At 29.1% G+C, this 20,776-nt stretch overlaps 3 protein-coding genes across 3 annotated transcripts in view; 1 reads left to right on the top strand and 2 right to left on the bottom strand.

Annotated features, from left to right (window-relative positions):
• The first annotated feature begins 1,470 nt into the window (after positions 1-1,470).
• LOC119670059 (sorting nexin-33) lies at positions 1,471-3,783 on the top strand. Its single transcript, XM_038080165.1, has 4 exons — positions 1,471-2,335; positions 2,482-2,896; positions 2,950-3,187; positions 3,242-3,783. Exons 1-4 carry the CDS (start codon positions 1,619-1,621, stop codon positions 3,531-3,533), a joined length of 1,662 nt encoding a protein of 553 aa, XP_037936093.1. The 5' UTR covers positions 1,471-1,618; the 3' UTR covers positions 3,534-3,783.
• A 3,342-nt stretch (positions 3,784-7,125) lies between these two features.
• Positions 7,126-11,170, bottom strand: LOC119670069. Its single transcript, XM_038080177.1, has 2 exons — positions 7,449-11,170; positions 7,126-7,218 (listed from the first exon to the last, which is right to left on the bottom strand). The coding sequence occupies exons 1-2, from the start codon at positions 10,838-10,840 to the stop codon at positions 7,155-7,157; spliced, it is 3,456 nt and encodes a 1,151-aa protein (XP_037936105.1). The 5' UTR covers positions 10,841-11,170; the 3' UTR covers positions 7,126-7,154.
• Positions 11,171-14,691: 3,521 nt separating this feature from the next.
• LOC119686899 (probable G-protein coupled receptor Mth-like 14) overlaps positions 14,692-20,776 on the bottom strand; it is a 32,930-nt gene continuing 26,845 nt past the window's right edge. Inside the window, exons 3-7 of the mRNA XM_038101123.1 lie at positions 18,195-18,537; positions 17,667-18,128; positions 17,405-17,568; positions 15,996-16,188; positions 14,692-15,908 (exon numbers count right to left, since the gene is read on the bottom strand). Of these exons, the coding sequence (XP_037957051.1) occupies positions 15,662-15,908; positions 15,996-16,188; positions 17,405-17,568; positions 17,667-18,128; positions 18,195-18,537 (1,409 nt within the window). The 3' untranslated portion in view covers positions 14,692-15,661. The remainder of the gene's footprint in view (positions 15,909-15,995; positions 16,189-17,404; positions 17,569-17,666; positions 18,129-18,194; positions 18,538-20,776) is intronic.

Here is a 20,776-nt window from a genome sequence, read left to right on the forward strand (position 1 = left end):
AGAAAAATCAATGATAACCGACTATATTTGTGTATTTTTATTTTTAATATATTATAAATTATTAAAATTATAAATGTAATAATATAAATAAATTTTTTATAAATTTTATAATTATATAAAATCTGATTATATGAAAAATATATAAGTATATATTTTTTGTTGTTTTTATTTTTAGTTTATAAGTTATTAGTGTTATTATTAACTATTAGTTAAAATAAAACTTACTGAAAATTTGTTTCAAACACCGCCTTATTTCTTTTCTATTGGATTGTGGTTGTTTAGTGTTCAAACTTATTTTGAAGCCCTCTGTTGTCTTCTCAGAACCGACATACGGATTTCATTTTTATCTAAAATAGCAACTCAGTAAAATTAATAATAATTAATATTTACTGCCTGTATTTACCAGAAGTCCAGCACTTTCTTTGGTTTCTAGTTATCAATAAAGATGTTTTGATTTTGAATAATTTGTAATTTTTTGTTTTTTTGTATATGCAGAAACTGCCGCTTTTATATTTGCTGCGTTTTCTTTCCTGCTGATTTATTTTCTTCTAGGAATACAACATTTAATATCATCTGTTTACAATTAAAATGTAAACACAGAAAAGCTTTAAAACTAGAACTTTTTGACTCATAAAAGCTCTTTCCTATTCCTTAAGTAACTCATGATAATGTAAACGCAAAAAGCTCAATGTTACTATATGACTTACTAAGTACGTAGTGGAAACGTAGTATTAGTTTCATTTGGCTCTCTGAACAAGGCATTAATTTCGTAAAAATGAAATTAAGTTAATTTCGAAAATGCTCATACTGTCACAAATTAAGGAACTCATATGTTTTTTATAACTATAAAGGATGGCATTCAGTAGTTTTATTAGCTTTAGCAAATTTCAAGTATGTAAATTTTTATTTTTCATTCTATTTTAAATTAATTACAGTTACCGTTTTTGCTCTATATTCAAATTTGAAAATTTACACTGCTTTCAAAATATTTTTCCGGTTTTATTAAAGGCAATTGTCATCTTTTGCTTGAAATTTATCTTACGCATAGTTGCATTTGAAATGTACCTTCATTTCAGCCTTCATTTCAACGAAATTAAGGCCATTTTCTTAATTTTGTTCTAACCTCAAAACTTAATTTTGTATGGAAAAAACAACTTAATTTCACTGAAACGAAGATGAAATTAAGATTTTCACGAAATTAAGGTCTGTCTAAACATAGCATTATAATATGTTAATATAAAAACACATATTTGCTTATTAGATGTATTACCTACATTAAATTTCAACTTCTTATTCATTTATAATTCTGCAATTACTAAAAAATACAATTTTCTCTCAGCTTGTGACAGTGACCACAAACTATAATAATAATAATCTGTTTGAGTATTACACGGCGAGTGTTAGCAGAGTTGAATTTTAAATTGTCCCACTAGGGTTTTCTACATCAGTTAGAGAAAAACTTACATTACAACACTGAATCAGATAAGATAATAATTTTCTTTGGATAACTACACCTTTTAAGTTTGTCATCAGAGAAAAATAACATTGTGGATTTTTCTATTTATTTTTGTTCGTTTATTTAGTATTTTCTTTAAATATTAAGTTGTTAATATTTTAAATGACTTCTTATGTGCGAGCCTTGTACGATTTCTCTGGGGAACCCGGTTCGTCGGAAATTTCTATAACTGTCGGTGAGGTCTTGGCTGTTACAAGTACAGACGTGGGGGAAGGATGGTGGGAGGGTAAAAATAATCGAGGTGAAATTGGACTTTTCCCTGCTGCTTATGTTGAAGTTATGTCTGCAGCGGATGTACAAAAACAAAACCAATCACTTACCAACTCGGATGCACAGCCTTCAGTCAACAGGTACGATCACACAGCTGATGACTTCAACGATGGTGACGATTGGGAAGATGATTGGGACGATGACAACGATACATATTCGGAAATTGGACCAGGTGGACACGCAACTAAAAGTTACTCATCAAATATGGCACATTCCAATAGCAGTTATGATAATAAAAACTTACCTGCTGCACCAGCAGATGATAGCATTTCGCTAGCATCAACCGCTGCAACGAATAATACTACAACACTTAAAAAATCGAGCATGTTTAGTAAGAGTTCAGACTCATATATATTAGGGCTTGGCAATAAAGATAAATTACCGGAAAGTGAAATCGTATACATAGTGCAAATAGACAATTTTTATCACTGGCAAGCAAATAACCAATCTTATAGTGTTATTGTGGCAAGTCCAAAAAAAGAATCAAAATTTAAGGGAATAAAAAAGTTTATAGCTTACCAACTAACGCCAAGTTTTAATAATATATCGGTAAGTAGAATAAGTGTTAAAGAGGAATAAAGTTTTGGATCTGAAATATGAAACTTTTATTTATTTAAATTATATCCTTAAAATATTTAGGGAAATATTTATAATTGTGTGCACAAAATAATTTTTAAAATTACTTTTTACATCAGGTGTCTCGTAGATACAAACATTTTGATTGGTTTCATGAACGTCTTGTGGAAAAGTTCTGTCTTATTCCTATTCCTCCGTTACCAGATAAACAAATATCAGGGAGATATGAGGAACAATTTGTTGAGCATCGGCGTGTTCAACTGCAAGAATTCGTAGATTGGGTGTGTCGTCATCCTGTTCTTTCGAAATGTGAAGTTTGGTATCATTTTTTAACTTGTACTGATGATAAAATCTGGAAATCAGGCAAGAGGAAGGCCGAAAAAGACCCTTATGTAGGTGTGACATATTGTTGGGCAATATCACCACCAGAAAAGCAACTTCTACAGTCTCATGTCGACGCCCAAATGGATAGCTGTTCACAATTTATTCATGCAATGGACTCTTCTGTCAAAAATTTGCTTGGCATTTGCGGTGGTAAATGATTAGTTATTATATGTCGTATAAAAGTGTAAACCTTATTTTTATAGACAATGCAAAACGCTACCAAATCCAAAGTAAAAAGGAATTTCAACGAATTGGAGATGGGTTATCAGATATGGCTAAGGCATTGAGCATAGATGAAAGACGATCACCAACCAAATCAGGCGTTGCATTATCAGAAAGTGTGGGACGAATAGGAGGAATATTTATTGGGGTCGGACAAATTTTTAGTGATCAGCCGAAATTAGATTGGATACCATTTTCGGATCGCTTACATATCTACAGGTTAACATTTTTTTCTTCAAATAGAAATATAAATAAAATATTTGTTATATTTAGAGGAGTTTTAAACTGCTTTCCTGACATTTTATCAACACATAAGGAAGCGGTGCAGAAACGAAAAGAATGTGAACGTTTAGCAGCCGACCAGAAAATGAGTAATTCGCAGATGGCTGATGTGAACCGCCGAACTGATGTAATATCTTACGCTGTTATGGCAGAAATGACACATTTTAAGCAAGAAAGAGATACTCACCTCAAACAGACATTAAAATCGTTCATAGAAGAACAAATTAAATTTTATTCTACTGTTGTCTCCAAGTTACAAGAAGCTTATCGTCAGTTTGACTGAAAAATATAAAGCACAAAGATAATTATTAAAAAATTTATAATCTTAACATTCGCAAAGAGCAGTTTTGGTTTTTAAAAGTATATCTTCTTTATTTTTTACATTTTAACCAAATTTTTTATGTATACACACATAATATTTGTATAAATATAACATTAAAGCAATTAAATAAAATGTTGAACATATATTTTATAAATTATTTTATTATGAATTTATATATTGAATGCTTATTAATAAAATATACATGTAATTAAGTGTATTTGAATTCTTTTATTTCATGTTGAAAATAATTTCAATTTTGTGTATTATATGTATATCTGTACTTTAAAAGTATTTGTTTGTTTATATATATACTATCATGTTCTATAGGATACGACAAAACCGTTGTATTAACTTCATATGCAATATATATTTCAAATATAGAAAATACAGTACAATCCGATCTTAAGTAATTAGTTGTAAATAACAAACATTAAAAATGTTGTCTCTTAAAAAATAATGTTGCATTTACATATATTGCATTCGAAATAATTCAAATAAATTGCATTCAACTATAGTTCTACTCTTTATTATATACTACATTTAATGGTTTCGATTAAAATCTGTAAATAAAAGTAAAAGACCCAAATTATATATTTGCCTTCGAAAACCTTAATTTTGTAATTAATGTTCTAGTAACGTAGTTTTGTAGCAAAAGATTAGCTACATTTGTGTATTAACATATTTATTTCTCCACTTCATCGGTATTTATTCATTTAATTTGAAAAATTAAAAAATATTTGTAATATATCAGAGTGCTGGAATGAAAAATTTATTATTCTCTGTTTGCACTAAATCTTAAGGGTATGTTAAAAAAACTTACTCTTTATTCTAAAATTTGCTCATTTTAATTATGGCAGTGTGAATTACTTTTTCTGTACATAAAACTCAGTAATGCTGACATATACACATATGGATAAAAATATACATATGTATATATTTCTGCAATATTAAAAAATGAACACGACATAAATCAAAGCAAATAAATTAAAATCAATCGTCCACAGGGCAATGCTATTTCATTGGTCCTCTTCAATGTTCACCCCCAGAGGGTGTCAAAGTCGTAAAATATAAAGATAAGTAACTGCTCAATTGTCGCCACTAACTAAAATAAGTATCTGCAGCTATCCTTATTATTTCCTCGCTAAACAGATTTCCGTGAAAATGCCTATTTCCACCGGTGAATTCAGGATATCCACCACCAACAAACCAAAAATTCTGGATACCATATGCTTACTCTCTCTGCTATGTGCAGTCAATTAAAGAATTGCGGCATCGAGCTATTTATTTGTTAATATTTTTTGCGGCGCTCTTCTTTATCTTTCAATACTTCTCTTTTAATTAAAGACTAACAATAAGTTACATACATATTACAAATTCATATACCATGGGTCTTACTCAAACAGTTCAGCGCTAATAATGAATATGATTTATGGTTTTTAATTTAGCCACTGATTTATAATTGGTCGGTCTGACAATGTTCTATCGTAATAGCAGTTTTCTGACTTTTCAACGTATTTTGTTTTAATTTTTTTAATTCAGATTTTACCATTGCTATCTCTCTAGATCTTTTTGAGTGTCGATGTTTCTGATATGGCACATTGTCGGTTTTATAGCTATTAATATTTTCAACTGAGCTCTTTGCAAGATTGCAATGTTCGATAGTGGTTATCAAAATTTTGGAGGCCATATGGCCAAATTCGTTTCATAGCACTCTTGTATAAGTGAAGCTTACAATCTAGACTTAAAAAAATTGGCTATTGTGTAGAGACTGAATAGGTTAAGTAAGTTAAATAGGTTAACTACTTTCCAGTATTATTTTGTTACCAAGTCACTTCGCTAAGTAAATCCACTATCTACAACAAAGTGAATCTTCTATCCTAATTGGTGTTATAAAATTATGAAAAAAGTATGTAAACAGCATATTTTGTTGCATTTATAATTTTTATTATAAAATAAAAGACATTTAATGGTTTATATTATTTATAAAAAAACAAAAACTAAGAAAACAAAAATTGCACATAATTAACACATTTGTTTATAGATATTTAAAAATACAAACATTTTATATTTGCATATATGGAATGAATTCAAAACATTTTTAAGGGATCACGTTAGTTTTAAATAAGTGTTTTATATAAACTAAATCAGCATATTTTTATTACATAACTAAAACAAATTCTATATACATTCGAATGAGGCTTCATTTATATAAACTGTATCTAAACATTCACTTAAAGCATATTTGGCATAATAATCTGGCACAAATTCTCAAAAGGTCTCAGAAGGAATGCTTTAGCTTTAGTCGATTGTGCGAAATTTAAAATGATTGAACGAATTTAAATTTTGGTTAAACATAATATTTTACTGCGTAAATAGAATTTGTATAAGCATGCTTTATATTCAACATAGGAATTTAAAGTTTAAATAACAATAAAATATATTCAAATTAATTAATGGGTAACAAATTCTTCTATTTTTTTACAACGATCTTCTATCCAACAAATAACAGAAAAAAGGAGATTGCTTTAATTCGCATAAAGTTATAAAACATAAAATAAATTATATATAACTACATGTAAATATGCTTTATAAAAATATTTAAATAAATAAAATCATGCTTTCTTCTTCCGACTTCTAATATGAAATGAGGTGAATATTCAGATTCAAGCCAGAGTCAACTGTAAATTTCATACAACTTAATTAAAATTAAACGTTTAAATATCATATTCTCTCCAAAAATGATAAGTTGTTCACTTTAATAAATGTTTAATGGGACTTATTTGTTTTTATTATTTTCTGGCCGATATCCGATTTTTGTATTTTTTCAAAATAGTTCAAATCGCACGATCCTCTTTAATTTAAAATCAAATCAAAGCATTTACTAACAATATTTTATAACAAACTACTTCTTTAACAAATTTTCTAATTAAATTCATATAAATATATAATGAACATTTATATGTCTAACAAAATATTAAATATTTGTGTATATATTATTATGCAAAATACAATGATTACGTGCTATTTGAATGTATGCCATCTTTCTCAAAAGATAAATGATATAAGGATTAGTAATATGAATTAACGCAAAGTGCAATCATAATCTCCGAAGCGCACATTATGCTTATCAAAATAATGATTCATATGTAGGCCATTTTTATCAGGATTGTAAGCCATTCTATATGGATTTAACTGCATATACATTGAAGATGGACTTTGGTTTGTATGTATGTTATTCACATATGGAAATTGAGTATAATTGTTCGAATAATTTCGGTTATTATTATTACTAAGCGACCAGTGATTCGCCTGTAGTTGTTTTTGTTGCCAAAAGTTATGGTCCATATATCTCTCTGGTTCCTTAAATTGTTGTGAAATGTAGTTCTCTCTAATTTGGCTGGTTTGACAATTACCCTCTACTGATGGTATAGATGTCTGTGATGAATTAAAGCAGGGTTTATTACTACCAACATTTGTGTTGTTAGCACTGCTTTTATAAGTATTATTTATTTTTTCAATAAAATTAACGTTATCATTTACGCCATTAGGATATGTACCGGGCCCCTTTAGAGCCCTCTGTTGTCATTCACCAGTTGCTGTTACTGTCGTCCATTGCCACGGGCTACTGTATCCGGTTTTTGCATTACTGCAAATAGTTTAGAAAAATTATTGGTTTCTTTTATTAATTTAACAAAGCAAAAGATTTAAACAATTAAACAGCAGAAAAGTTTACATGAAATAAAGTTAAAATAAAAAAGTTCAGGTTAAAGGGCAATAAACATTATTGTTAAATATTCCGATGCAAAGTATTTAATATAATAAAAAATTGATTCAAAAAATATTAATATGAATCATTTGGTAATTTAAAACTAATACCTTCCAAATAACGGATGCCATAAAGCTGGATTGGTATCTGTATTTACAGTGTCAGAGTTCCTTCCGTTCACTTCTGATGTAACCGCATCCATGATGTTGAAATTTCGTTTTCTTTGTTTAGACAGTTCATTTGAATTAATATTAAGATAGTTCGCATTCGTTTTTGCACTTCTAAATGTACCCTCTGCATGAGCGTCTTTAGATTTTTCTGTCGATTTGTTAACCGATTCACCATAGTTTGCTAAAGAAATAATAGAAGACACATTTTCAGGCTCTAACAGATTCGATAAAGATTTGCATGTCAATCTTGGCTTATTATTTGTATCGTTTTTATTTGAGTTCACATTGTGTGATATCGAACTATCTGCAACAGCATTCGTATTTTCGCAACTAGTTTTATAAGTAGGAGTTATGGTAACGTTACCATTGCGGTCTGAAAGATGAAACGAAGGCAGTGGATTATTTTCAATTATGGATTTTTTACACCGTTTCGCGTCTAATATGTTATTATGAGCTGCATTCGAACTATGTTCACTGGAAGCATGTTGCTGTTTGGGCATATCTTTTTGGGATTTTTCTTGAACTAATGGATCTACACTTGTATTTAGGATATTATGCATTTGATGCTGTACGATTTTTTGAAAAATCGCTAACTCCATTGGATTTTTAAAACCTCCAATGCAGTTACCGAAGTTTTGAGTTGACGCCTCTGTATTCATTTGCTTTAAGCCAGATATTTGATTAACAAAACTTTTATACAATTCATCCAAGTGTTGCATTCCTAGCTGTTGGTGAAGGAGTGGTAAAAGATTATTGAACTTATTTTGCACTCCAATTGGTTCTTTTACTGATTTCAAAAATTCATGTGATATTTGATTAAAATATGGTATCCAAAACATTTGATTTAAAACAGCCAATGTGGCAGCGTTTATATCGGTGGCTAAGCCTGAGTCAGCAAGAGAACACTTTGTACTTAATTCTTTTGGTTGTAAAGTTTTTGGTTCCTTTTGAAGAATGTTAGGTTCCTGCTGTTGTACATTTAATTTTTTAGTATTGTCAGGAGTAAATTCGTTTAAATTCGTTTGTAATTGTGGTTTCTCTATATGATTTTCATTCTTTAAGATTGCTTCCAATTGAGCCATTGAAATAACTAAAATGTTTGGATTTTGTATTATTTCCGGATAAGCAAAAGCTTCAGGTAGCCTTAATTCAGGGCGTGTTGTTATTAAAAGTGGTATTTCTCGCGCAGGTGATGCTAAAACTGCACCCAAACGATCTTTAGGTACTAATATAGGATCCGGTACTTTCCACTGAGTATTTCTAATTAATAACTGTAGCTGCGTAAGTGGATCTGGATCTTTGTCAATACTTGACATATTTTCTTTTATATTACCATTATTTTTTACCGAATTTCTTAGTCGCTTTTTTACCGGTTCATCATCGGTTTCATCTAAAACTACTGTTTCTATATAATTGGAAGATGCAGGACAGCTCTTCGCACTGCTTTCATTAGGTGACTGTTGCTGTTTCCCTAAATCTATTGGTTCGGACTGTTGTTTACCTGTATTAAATGAATTCAACTTTATAAATTGTTCCAAAATCATGTTTTTAATAGTGTCTGATGTCGTCTCAATAGCAGGAATATCATCACGATTAGGTGACTTAACAACATCGGAGCTAGACGTCACAACACACTGACTTCTAGATTCGGAGGGTGGGCATACTTCTTCACGCTTTTTATAGCTTAAATCCTTTGGTGTATTTTCAAATAAAGCGTTACTTTCTGATTTATTCTGAGATAATGGAGAATGAAGTCCAATGTCGGTATTTTCAGATTGCAATGCATCTATTTGTATGTCTCTGATGTCATCTTTTTCAAATGTCTCTATGTAGTTACTAGATTGGAATAATTCTCCATTTAAACCTTCAATTTCCCCAGCTTCATTGAACGACAAACATTTTGGCGGGTCGGTAACAGTTTCTATTATTTGTGGCATTGTTTCAACGACTACAGTCTCATTATCTTGTGGTTCACCGATATAGGTATTAGCAGTTGATGCTTCTCTAATTACATCATTTTCTTGAATCAAATTATTTTCGCAACTCCGTTTGACCAATGAATCAATTAAATCAGCATCACTATTACCATTATCTCCACAATGTTGTAACAGATCATCATCGTCAAGCAAATCTTTCAAATTTTTTGTTTCTGCGTCCAAATTTTCTGCAATATTCGTTTCATTATTTTTATTACAATCTATTTCACTATTTATAAAGTCAACGAGCACATTCGTGCTGGAGCTATTACTGTCTTCAACATTATCGGAATTATGAGGCAAAAATAGTCCTGTCTTAGGACACAATTGTAATTTTGGTAAATCTTCTTGATATGTTTTAACAACTTCGTTATTTTTCCTTAAGACTTCTTTCGTTGATGAACAATTTTGCGGTGTTAAACAATGTTGATACGATTCGGTTTCTTCTAATTTTTCTTGCTCTTGTTCAATTTCTTCATCAATACTTAATTTAAGCGGTTTATTGAATTTACATTTCTCTCTTTTCTTTTTATTTTCCAACTTTTTATTTTTTTTCTTCTTTTTGGCTTTTTTGCTTTTATGTTGTACGGATTTGTCCTGAATTTCAGCATGACAGTCCAGCTGTCTATCATTTGATTCATATAATCCAATATCAACATTTTGTTTGTCATCTAATTTAGTATTTCCTTCAATTTCTTGATTATCAAATTCACGTTTGATCTTTAAAAGAGGTGCTTGAATAAATTTGACAATCCTAGAAGAAGCAGGGTCTGTTCGAGGAATGGCTTTCCATCCATTTGTTGTTTTTGTTATGCGTATTCTGTTGCGTTTATCATAATCTTCACAGCGGACTTCAACTATTCGAGTATCATCTTGTTTCACCCATAAAAAAATAGGATTAACCTTTGCCGGTTGATTATTTTGATTATCTTTAACAATTTCGGTGTTACTCTGTGGTATTGATACTTGTTGTTCTATTGGTTCAGAGTCTTTTAAAGATTTTCTAACACTATTTTGAGAAGGCTCACTTGTATAAGACTTTGGTTCATTCTTTATATCGCGCAACAAACACTTCGCTTTATTAGGATCTTCTACATTTAAATGGCCAAATTTGGATTTTTGTCGTCCTTGTTTTTTGTTACTGCCCTTGACACGCCTACTACTTGGCTGTTCTTCAAACACAAGGAATATATCGCGGGCAAACTTTCTTCTTTCAGATTTTCTATGTGTTAAAGGAGCATCAATTTCTCTTTTAACTACATTTTTACATTTTATATTTGATGGTTTACCACTAATAATTTCACTAGATGGAACAATGATATTACTAACATCATCACCTTGTTTTGGCATCATCATATTAGGAGTTAGAAAATTTTACTTATTTTGGATTGTCATGATTGTGCATATATATTATCCAATTTGTAAAACTTTTCTTCAACTAAATTGTAATTTTTGTTTTTTTATGGACAAATACCAAGAAATGTTTTGTTTTCTTACATATTACTGAATTTTATTTATTGTTATTAATCCGATACCCCATTTTACTTTATTTTTTATATTCACAAAATCGATCCAATTTTGTATATATCATAGTCACGAAAAGACTGAACGGGCGTATAGGTATTTTTCAACATAACATTTGAAGTGAAACTCACAAACATTTTAAAATCAAGTACATCATGTAATTTTAGTATGATGTATATATATTCTTAAATCATGCCGCATGTGTATAATTATTAATTTTAACTTTATTTTTTGTCCTTTGATATACTATAATACTTTGTAAAAATAGAATCAAATAACTTAATATCAAAAAAAGTAATACTAAACTGCAGAAGAGGAGCTTCTTAACTTGTCTGTTGTCGAATATCATATTCGAATTTTATTCGAAATTGTTAAAAACGTCAAATTGTAGAGTAGCATAATAAAAGAATTTAACTATTTTGGGTTTTTTTTTATTATGTTTATTTTAAAGATGTAAAACAAAAAATATGTTTTAAATATCATTACAAATGAATATCGAAATTTAATTAAAATTATACATTTGACATGGCTAGTAACCAAAGAATACTTTACGAATAATAATAACCGATACTGTTTTTGTAACATGTATCATTAAAAATGCAAAAACAAAAGTTTTTGAGATGTGTCCCACTTTTGGTTGAATTTTCGTTTTTTGTTCTTTATTATTATATAGAAGTGTTCGACCATTACGTTAGTCGACTAGTTCGAGGATAATTAATATTAAATGAAATATTTCGATTAAAAACTTTATTATATGCTTGAAAATCATTCAACTGTTGAAGAAGTAAACTGCTTTATATTTCTTCTATTTTCGTTTTATTTTGTACCAATGACAGAGTAGGTCATTTAATAATGATTAAGCAAACTTAAATGTTTATTTTAAAAATATGTTGAAATGTGCTACAAGGGGTGCTAATTAGCATGACAATCAGCAGCGTGAAATCGTAAGCTTTTTGATATTAGCCGTAATTTTTGCTTTTAGAGTTGTTAAAAAAAACATTAGGTCTGGTTGAAACAAATTGGCATCACTTTTAAAATATGTTAAATGCTTGTTTTTTTTTGTGGTATACACAATATGAAATATAAAAATTATAAACACTAAAAATTAAATAATTTAAAACAAAATAAATAATGAAAGAGCAATGGTAAGCATTTTTTATGTTATTGCTTTGATATATTGCAATTTGTTATTATTTCTGCTTATATGATTTTAATAAATGACTGGAATCTTGCACACAATTTTGTAAATATTCACAATAGAGTGATTTTTGAATTTGGCTGCACTTAAACTTAAGACTTAAAATTTTTGCGAGTGAAAATTAATTCTAAAGATTTTAAGAAAATTGTTGTTGCTTCATATGTTTCCTTTTGTAAGTTGCAAGTATTTTTTTGGAACTCTAAAAGAAAAAAATTACGGTTATTGTAGAACTAAAAAGGGAGCGTAACATCTCTGTTGAAATGAAGAAATTATACACACACTTTACTCAAACATCTTCTGTCTAGCAAAACTTGTGCTAATATTTAATACTGTATTCACACTAGAGTCATTTCGACACCAAAATAAGTTAAAATCAGGAAAATGTGTATGGAAATATTGACAGCTGAAAACAGAATTGAATCGTAATTTCTACAAAATCATCTCATTGTACAGTACTAACTTGTGTAAATAGTTTTATATATTTTATAGAGTTATAACGAAACTGTTATATATCATATATACAAGCTATTTATCGCCTGTTGAAATCTGCAAACGAAAATGGCGTTGGATTGGGCATATGCTCCGCAAATCGAACGAAAACATCGCCCGTCAAGGACTTCGATGGAATTCTCAAGGCAGAAGTCGACGTGTCGGCGCACAAGCAAGAACATGAAGAAGATCAATACAATTAGAATTAGAAGCTGCAAATTACCCTTGGAATGACATCAGCAGTAAATCGCATAAAAGAGTTCGCTATAAAAGAATAGTCGAGACTCTATGCACTACTGCGAGATGAGAATGACAGAAGAAGAGTATCATACGTGCAAAGTAATTATTTTGTGAAAGTAGTTAAAAAGTGCGGACATATGGTAAATCTGACAATCAAATTACAATAATTTTTTGTTTAATCGACATTTTTGCTTTTTGATTTTAGATATCAGTTTAAAATTTTTGACTGCTTTAATTACAAACAAAACTCTCTTGTGGATCCAATATTAGAGACTGTAGAAAAAAATATCACCAAAGTTATACACAGTCTATTGTGAACCTTCTTTGGAAATTTCAACGATTATTTCAACCAGATATTATTATATTATAAAAATATACAAAATATTTTTAAAATATTAGAGTCGACATCAATCGTTTGTAGGAATTTATTTTTTTATCGAATCTTGAGTTTTTTGAATTTTAATGTAATATTAAAATAATAATCTTACTTATTTAAAGTTTAAATTTTATTAAAATTAACACCATTTTTATATTCATACAAATATTAGAAAATTATTTTGATACATTTTTTATTTTAAAATTTTTTTTTAAATTTTAATATATGAAAATTCAGAAAAAATACCTAAAGCTTTCACTTATTTTTAATAATGGAAATACAACAAAAATGTTACTAACATGAGCATATCTTTTTCAATAAAATTAAAATAAACCACAACATACTCTATCAATTATTATTTCCCTTCTTCTTTGGTTGTCAAATCGTTGATTCTTTTTAGTGTTCATGGTTGCATTTTCTTTTAAATATTGCGGTTGCTTTACACCATGTTTCACTGCAAGTAAATCAGTTAATGTTAATCAAATTAAGATTTGATCGTTTCCATTAGCATAAGTTGTGTTATGTGTTAGAATGATCTGTAAAAATTCTAAAACAGGTTTTGTTTGTTTACATTTCAAATGTTAGCAGAAATATTTAATTTTGTATTATTAGCAGAAATTAATTAATTGATCGTGAAACACGAAAAAAACTGCAAAAAATTTTGTTTATAATATTTATTTATTAAAAAAAAAATATTTTTGAAAACTTATCACTTGATTTTTGTTTATTTACATATTGTTACAAGTTTCATATGTCAAATTTTGATCATTTTCCTTTTGAGAAAAAAATGTTTTTGGTGTAATTATCCTTAATTTAGAAAGTACGAAACTTCTTTGTACTGCAACTTCATTAGTGGCTTAAATCAAGTAATGCTTTAATGAAGCAATGGGAACATACTATTACACAAACAGCAAACAAATATGAATTGCTGATTACTTTTATTACTTTACCAGATCATGGTTTGCTGAAACCCAATTCATTTTACTTACTGTACTAAATGAAAATTTTCCAAAATAAAATTAATTAAACACTTTGAATGTCAACAATTTATGAAATCTAGAAGACAATTGATTAAATTATTAAAACATAAAAATAAATATTGAAAATTTTCCAAAATAAAATTAATTAAACACTTTGAATGTCAACAATTTATGAAATCTAGAAGACAATTGATTAAATTATTAAAACATAAAAATAAATGATTGTTTCATAATCAAATATTGTTTTATTGGCATAATCAAATATTGTTTTATTGGCATATATATTAAATTTAATGGTTCATAAACTTCGTTTTTTATATTATAATTAATTCAACTTATATCTTAAAATTTTGGTTTTAATTTATTAACACTTCTGTGTTTTAATAGTTTTATAAATATTTATAGTCTACAGTATAAAGATAAACGAATATAAAACCGATTCGAGAAGTAATATTCGTTAAAAAATTTTCGTAGTCGATTTGATTGTATTGATAAATAAGTTAGTTGTTATTTAATTTCAGCTTTTTTAAATTACTTAATTAGAGTACAAAAATATTTAATGCAGTATATTTTTATAATAAATAAATATTGAAGAATCAACAACTAGAAAAATGCTGTTTTTACTTAATTACAAACGTATCTAATTAGGTATGATATTTATTCTAATATACATGCTATTACCTTTATATTATATACATACATAGTAGTACTTCAAAGTGTACGAGCGTTGCGATATAGAAGCAAGTTTGGGTGTATACTCGAATTCAAAAATTTACCTAGCGTGTCTACACTGCCTAGACTTTGGTAAAATTTGTATGCAAATATTTGCTTGCAGACATAATTCGAAAACAAATGGTTTGTTCCACGAGATAATCGTAGTAAAACTAAGAGCGTAACACAAATGAAGTGCCAAATTTCGCTCTTTACATAGATTTTCATGGAACAACCAAAACAGCTGATTAACAGATCAACACAAATTTTACTTGAAATATAATGTACGAGTAAAGTGTGTGTAGCATTTTCAAATTTCAACATGGATGTTCCATGAGTTACTAGTAGCTCATGGAACAGACCTAATATGTACTCGCATTCGATCATAAAAATATTGCCAAAGACCTAACATGTACTCACATTTGATCATATGGGTCTTTGAGCTATTCAAATAACAAATCTGCTATTGTTTATTTAGTTAGTTAATAAATTAAGTTTTGTCATTTTCAAAAACAGAGCAATAATTGTTCGAATGTAAAGTGATAGAATATATTCAAGCAATTCGCAGTTCATTGTGTTAAATGTTCGAATGCAAGCATACCCGGTTATCTAAAGAAGTCGAACATCATTTGAGGCACTATTATATAGTATACATATTTCTATTTACTATTTTCGGATAATTCTACATTTTCCAAGTTATGAGATCCTCGGTCGTACCACCATCTTAATATTATTGTTCTTCTACGGCGCACTACTAGGAAGATAAGTGAAATTAAAATTCCTTGAATTCCATTTATCATTTCTAATAATATTAAATAATTCTCCGGTCCAGGTGAATAAAATGTGACAATTTCTAACATCCACGTTATCACCATTATTAAATTTAGCAGACTAATGCATTTTGCGCTGTGACAAATAATCATTAAAACAATTAATACAATTAATAACAATTAATAACCCTATAATTTGTTAAAAATATATGTGTATACTTACTCTTTCTTCACTTCTTCATATTTTTCTTCATCAATTTCAGTGTTAATGGTAAAATAAAATTTTTTTTCTCTTACAGTTGTCTCCCGTTTTTTTATCCTTTGAAAACCAAAAAATGATATAACCAATACTAAAAAGCTCAAAAATAATAAAGTTGATACTGGCGGAATGAAATATCTCTGTGATTCACGTATGGCTAGAATTTAAGAAAAAATAATTCATTAAGTGGATAGAACATAAATTTAAAAAAAATTTGATTTTAACTACTGAATTAGAAATCTAGAAAACAACTACAGTACATATTCAGTTATTGCAACCTAATAAAAACCAAGGTTGTTCCAAATACCCAGTTATTGCACTTACCGAGGAAAAACTCACGTAACGGATCTAACATCAGAAATAGGTAGATACATAATAGAACTAGAAATTTCTTTTATTCTTATATTATAATTATTGTACAAATTATATATCTTACAATGTTAGGACCCATTATATATACATCCATATTTATTTATAATAAAGAATTATATAAATGTAATTTTAACTTTTTTCAACAAAAATATTTGTAATTAATAATTGCTTTCTATAGCAAGTAATACTTTTCAGTACTACTTTTTCTTTAAGTTTTTTTAAAATTAAAATATCATGTAAGGGCATTTCATTCTATAGGTTTTTCAGAAATCTCTAGATTTTGCGAGTATGATCTGAGATCAATTTTATAGTAGCACTTCAATTTAAAAAACCAACTAAGGTGTCTGACACTTAGGAAAATCAAAAGAGCAGTATTTTCCAATTTGGGAACCACCTCCTACAGGAGGCTGTTCAGATTGGCAATTCGAAAACTTGAACTTACCCATGTTAGTTTCATCGGTTTCAATCTGTTTGATATAATTATTAATGAAAGATATTATAAAGGACATAGTTTGTATTAACTCTGAGATTAGTTGTATAGGAATCTAATATTAACCACGATTAGTTCTATTATGTTATTAGTTTGGCACAAAAAAACTGATTCTGATTAAATATATCATTTAGTATCTGACAACTAATACCAAGCAAAACAGACACAAATCTGCTACCGCATTACCCATAATTTTGCTAATGTTCGGTAAGACTAGAAAGGTTCCTGTGTGTGGTGTACCAAGAAGTTTGTTCTAAGAACCACAAAAGGCAAATTATTAATTTGAAACAAGCAAAATTTTGTGCCTTGCAGTATATGTAATTTCTAAAAGAATTAGTAATATTAGTGATTTTAAGTACAGTTGTCATCTAAAATATATGGTGAGCAGAATATATAACTTTTGCAAAATCAAAATTACATTTGTTTTTTCTTTTATATACGTTTAATTATAAGTTTTTATCTTCCATTTCATAATATTGAATATAGCAAAAAACATATTTATTTTACTTACATTCTGTTAAACCTTGAAGAAAGTATGAAGGCATTCCTGGTAATCCTTTCTGTGCTGTTAATATTACCAAAACAAGGGGTCCAGTAAAACATATTAATATAAACACAATAAAATTGCTGTATACAAATGTTTTACTATTCCCTTTATTCATTGGAATTTTGATCCTAAAGAGACATTACAATAAAATGGAATTGCATATATTAAAAACTATTTATGGCAACAACAAAATATATTTATAAATATATTTATCAGAATATCTTACCAAATATTAATAAGAACATTGCAACAAAGACAGAAGAACCAAAAGAAGTATGAAAGTACAAAGAATTGCACAATATATCCCAAATTTAATGATTTAATGCTATATATATGAGCCAACGAATGAAGAAAATATCCAATCGCTAAACATAACGACATTGAACTTAACGAAAGCCCATGCAGACTCCTTAATTCTTTAATGCTCAAATGTAAGTAAGCCAGAAATAAAAGACATGGAATTGATATTAGCATTAAGATTGCTACAGTAATTATTTGTCCTCTCTTTAAATGCTCCTCTACTTGAGTAATACAAATAAAAGCATATGTAGTTCCTGATCTGTTGTCTACGTCTAAACAATATTTTTCCTCAACTGTGTATGAAGTGTTTGCGTATTCATCCATAATAAGTAATGAACCATCTTGTAAAACATAAAATATGTCATCCAGGTTATTATAGACAATTGATCTAAGAAATTATGAGGTGTAAAATGCATATATAGATTATTTTATTAAAAAATCTTATTCAACTTACGTATTACATGGATTTCCAATTTCATATAGCAAGGATATTTCTATTTCATTGTCTTCAATACAATTATCATATAGCACTACATTAATAATATTTGGTTTAAATTCCAGCCGTGACGAATCACACATATTATTGTTCTGATTTTCACCATAAATGCTTAAACTTTCTCCTATAGGACAACACTTTTTCAAACGGGAATTTGATTGTTTAGATGGTTGGTTTTTTAATTTTTCACGCTGCGAACAATCTTCAGGATGGTAATTTTTCTGCTCTTCAGATTTATTAAACACATCAGACACTTCATTTGAAGCAATACGTTCTATATTTTCCCTAGAAATATTTAGCACTATAATTATATATGAAATATGATCAAAAAGTAACGGAAATGTAGAAAATATGAGTATTATATCTTACATCTTTGTTTATGTATTGGTTGCAATGCTAATTACATACGAGTTGATTTTATGCTTTGCTTGTATTTGAAGAGCGAAAAAGCATAACGTATATTAGTGCCTTTGGGAATTTTTTTGATTAAAGAAATGTCAGATCATAAAGTTTATGTGAAATTTTATGCTAAAAATAAGTAACATACAATGAAGTATTCAAAATATTAAAAAAGACCGCTAGACACGATATGATCTCAGGATCCCTAGTGCCTTTGGGAACTTTTTTGATTAACGAAATGTCAAATCAGAGAGTTTATGTGACACTTTATGTTAAAAATAAGTTACATACAAAGAAGTATTCAAAATATTAAAAAAAGGCCTCTAGACATGATATGATCTCAGGGTCCCCAGTACTGTTTTAGTACTGGCAATGCACAACTTATCATATGTTTTATCTTATATATATAATTCTTCTGTACGTGTGTTGACAGTGAACTTCTCCTAAACGACTGAACCGATTTTGATGAAATTTTTTGTGTATGTTCAAGTGGATTCAAGGAAGGTTTAGATTCACAATTTGACCCACTGTGTAATGTCTTTTTAATTAATTTTTTATTTTTTGGTATCCATATACATTTATATTAAAAATTTTAAATTTATCCATGCTTACTTTGATTTGTTTAAAAAGTTTAAAATCTCTAAAATGAATCGTAAAATTGCCGTTGCATAGCTTAAGTGCACTTAAATTCCGCAGTATAATTATAGGATAGCCAATTTTTAATCTTAAGTTATTCCAGCGAATTTAAAAATTCAACAGGATAGCTGAAAGATTCATTTTAGAGTTCAAACTTTTTAAACAAATCAAAGTAAGCATGAATAACTTTTAAAGGTCTAATATAAATGTATATGGATACCAAAAAACTGTATAATAATTAAAAAAACGTTATCCAGTGGACCAAATTATGAATCTAAACCATCCTTGAATTGACTTGAACACACACAAAAAAGAAGAATTATATATATAAAGATATAAATAACGTACAAAAAACAATGCCACGTCTTCGTGGACGAGGAGGAAATATTGGTCGACGGACTCGGAATTCACAATTACTCCAGAACCGTCGGGTAAATAGATCGGCAGAAAACAATGAAAATGTAAGAAACCAGGATACAATCACACGTGCTAATGAAAGTCAAGAGCAACACAACGAACGCCTTCCAGCTAATGCATTGATACAAATACTGGCCCGTCAACGAGTCACCGACACATTCAGAACACGTGAAAAACAGCGTTTGCAAGTGTATCGCGCATTGACACGTGCATCATTTCATCGCCTTGCGTTTGAATATGAGTCGGATATCGACTATTCGTCACATTCACGAATTGTAATCGGTGCTATGAACAAACACTGTCATGCACTCAAATACAAAGGTGAATCGGCCGGTTTCTGCTGTGTATCTGGAAAAGTTGTATTGCCACCATTGAATTCGCCGCTAGAACCATTGAAAGCACTATTGGCTGGAGCTACATCTCAATCTAAATTGTTTTTTCGTAAAATTCGCAAATTCAATTCGTGCTTTCAAATGACATCATTTGGAACAACAAAAATCGTTCAGAATGAGATTGGTCGCAATTTTCAATCAACGCTTAAGATTCAGAGTCAAGTGTATCACCAAATTGGTTCTTTAATGCTGATGCCCAATAATGATCCCAAATTTCTGCAAATCTACTTCATGGGTGATGATAAGCAGCAAATAAACGCACGTTGCCAGTACAACCATATCGAGCAGATGGAGGAGCAAGAAATTGTGGGTATTTTAGAACCGTTTTTAAAAAATCATAACCAGTTGGTCCAGTTGTTCACTACCGTTTCAAACAGACTGCTAAACGACAACTATACAATCGTCATCAAAGTACCATCTGGGCAGCACGCGGGCCGATATAATGCACCGATTATTAATGAAGTTGCAGTTGTTATGGTTGGCGACGCATTTGAACGTCGAGATATACGAATACAACGCAGAGATAACACAGTGCATACGGTTGCAGACAGTCATCGCTCTTACGACGCTTTGCAATATCCATTGATATTTTTTTTTATTTAAAATGTAGTGCTTATAAGGATTTGAAGTAACATGAAAATATTTGTAACATAAGTAATGCATGTGGACTTTTTGTAGTTCAAAAGAAAAAATCAA

The sequence above is a fragment of the Teleopsis dalmanni genome, chromosome 1 (assembly GCF_002237135.1).
Source record: "Teleopsis dalmanni isolate 2A chromosome 1, ASM223713v2, whole genome shotgun sequence".
Classification (NCBI taxonomy): Eukaryota; Metazoa; Arthropoda; class Insecta; order Diptera; family Diopsidae; genus Teleopsis; species Teleopsis dalmanni.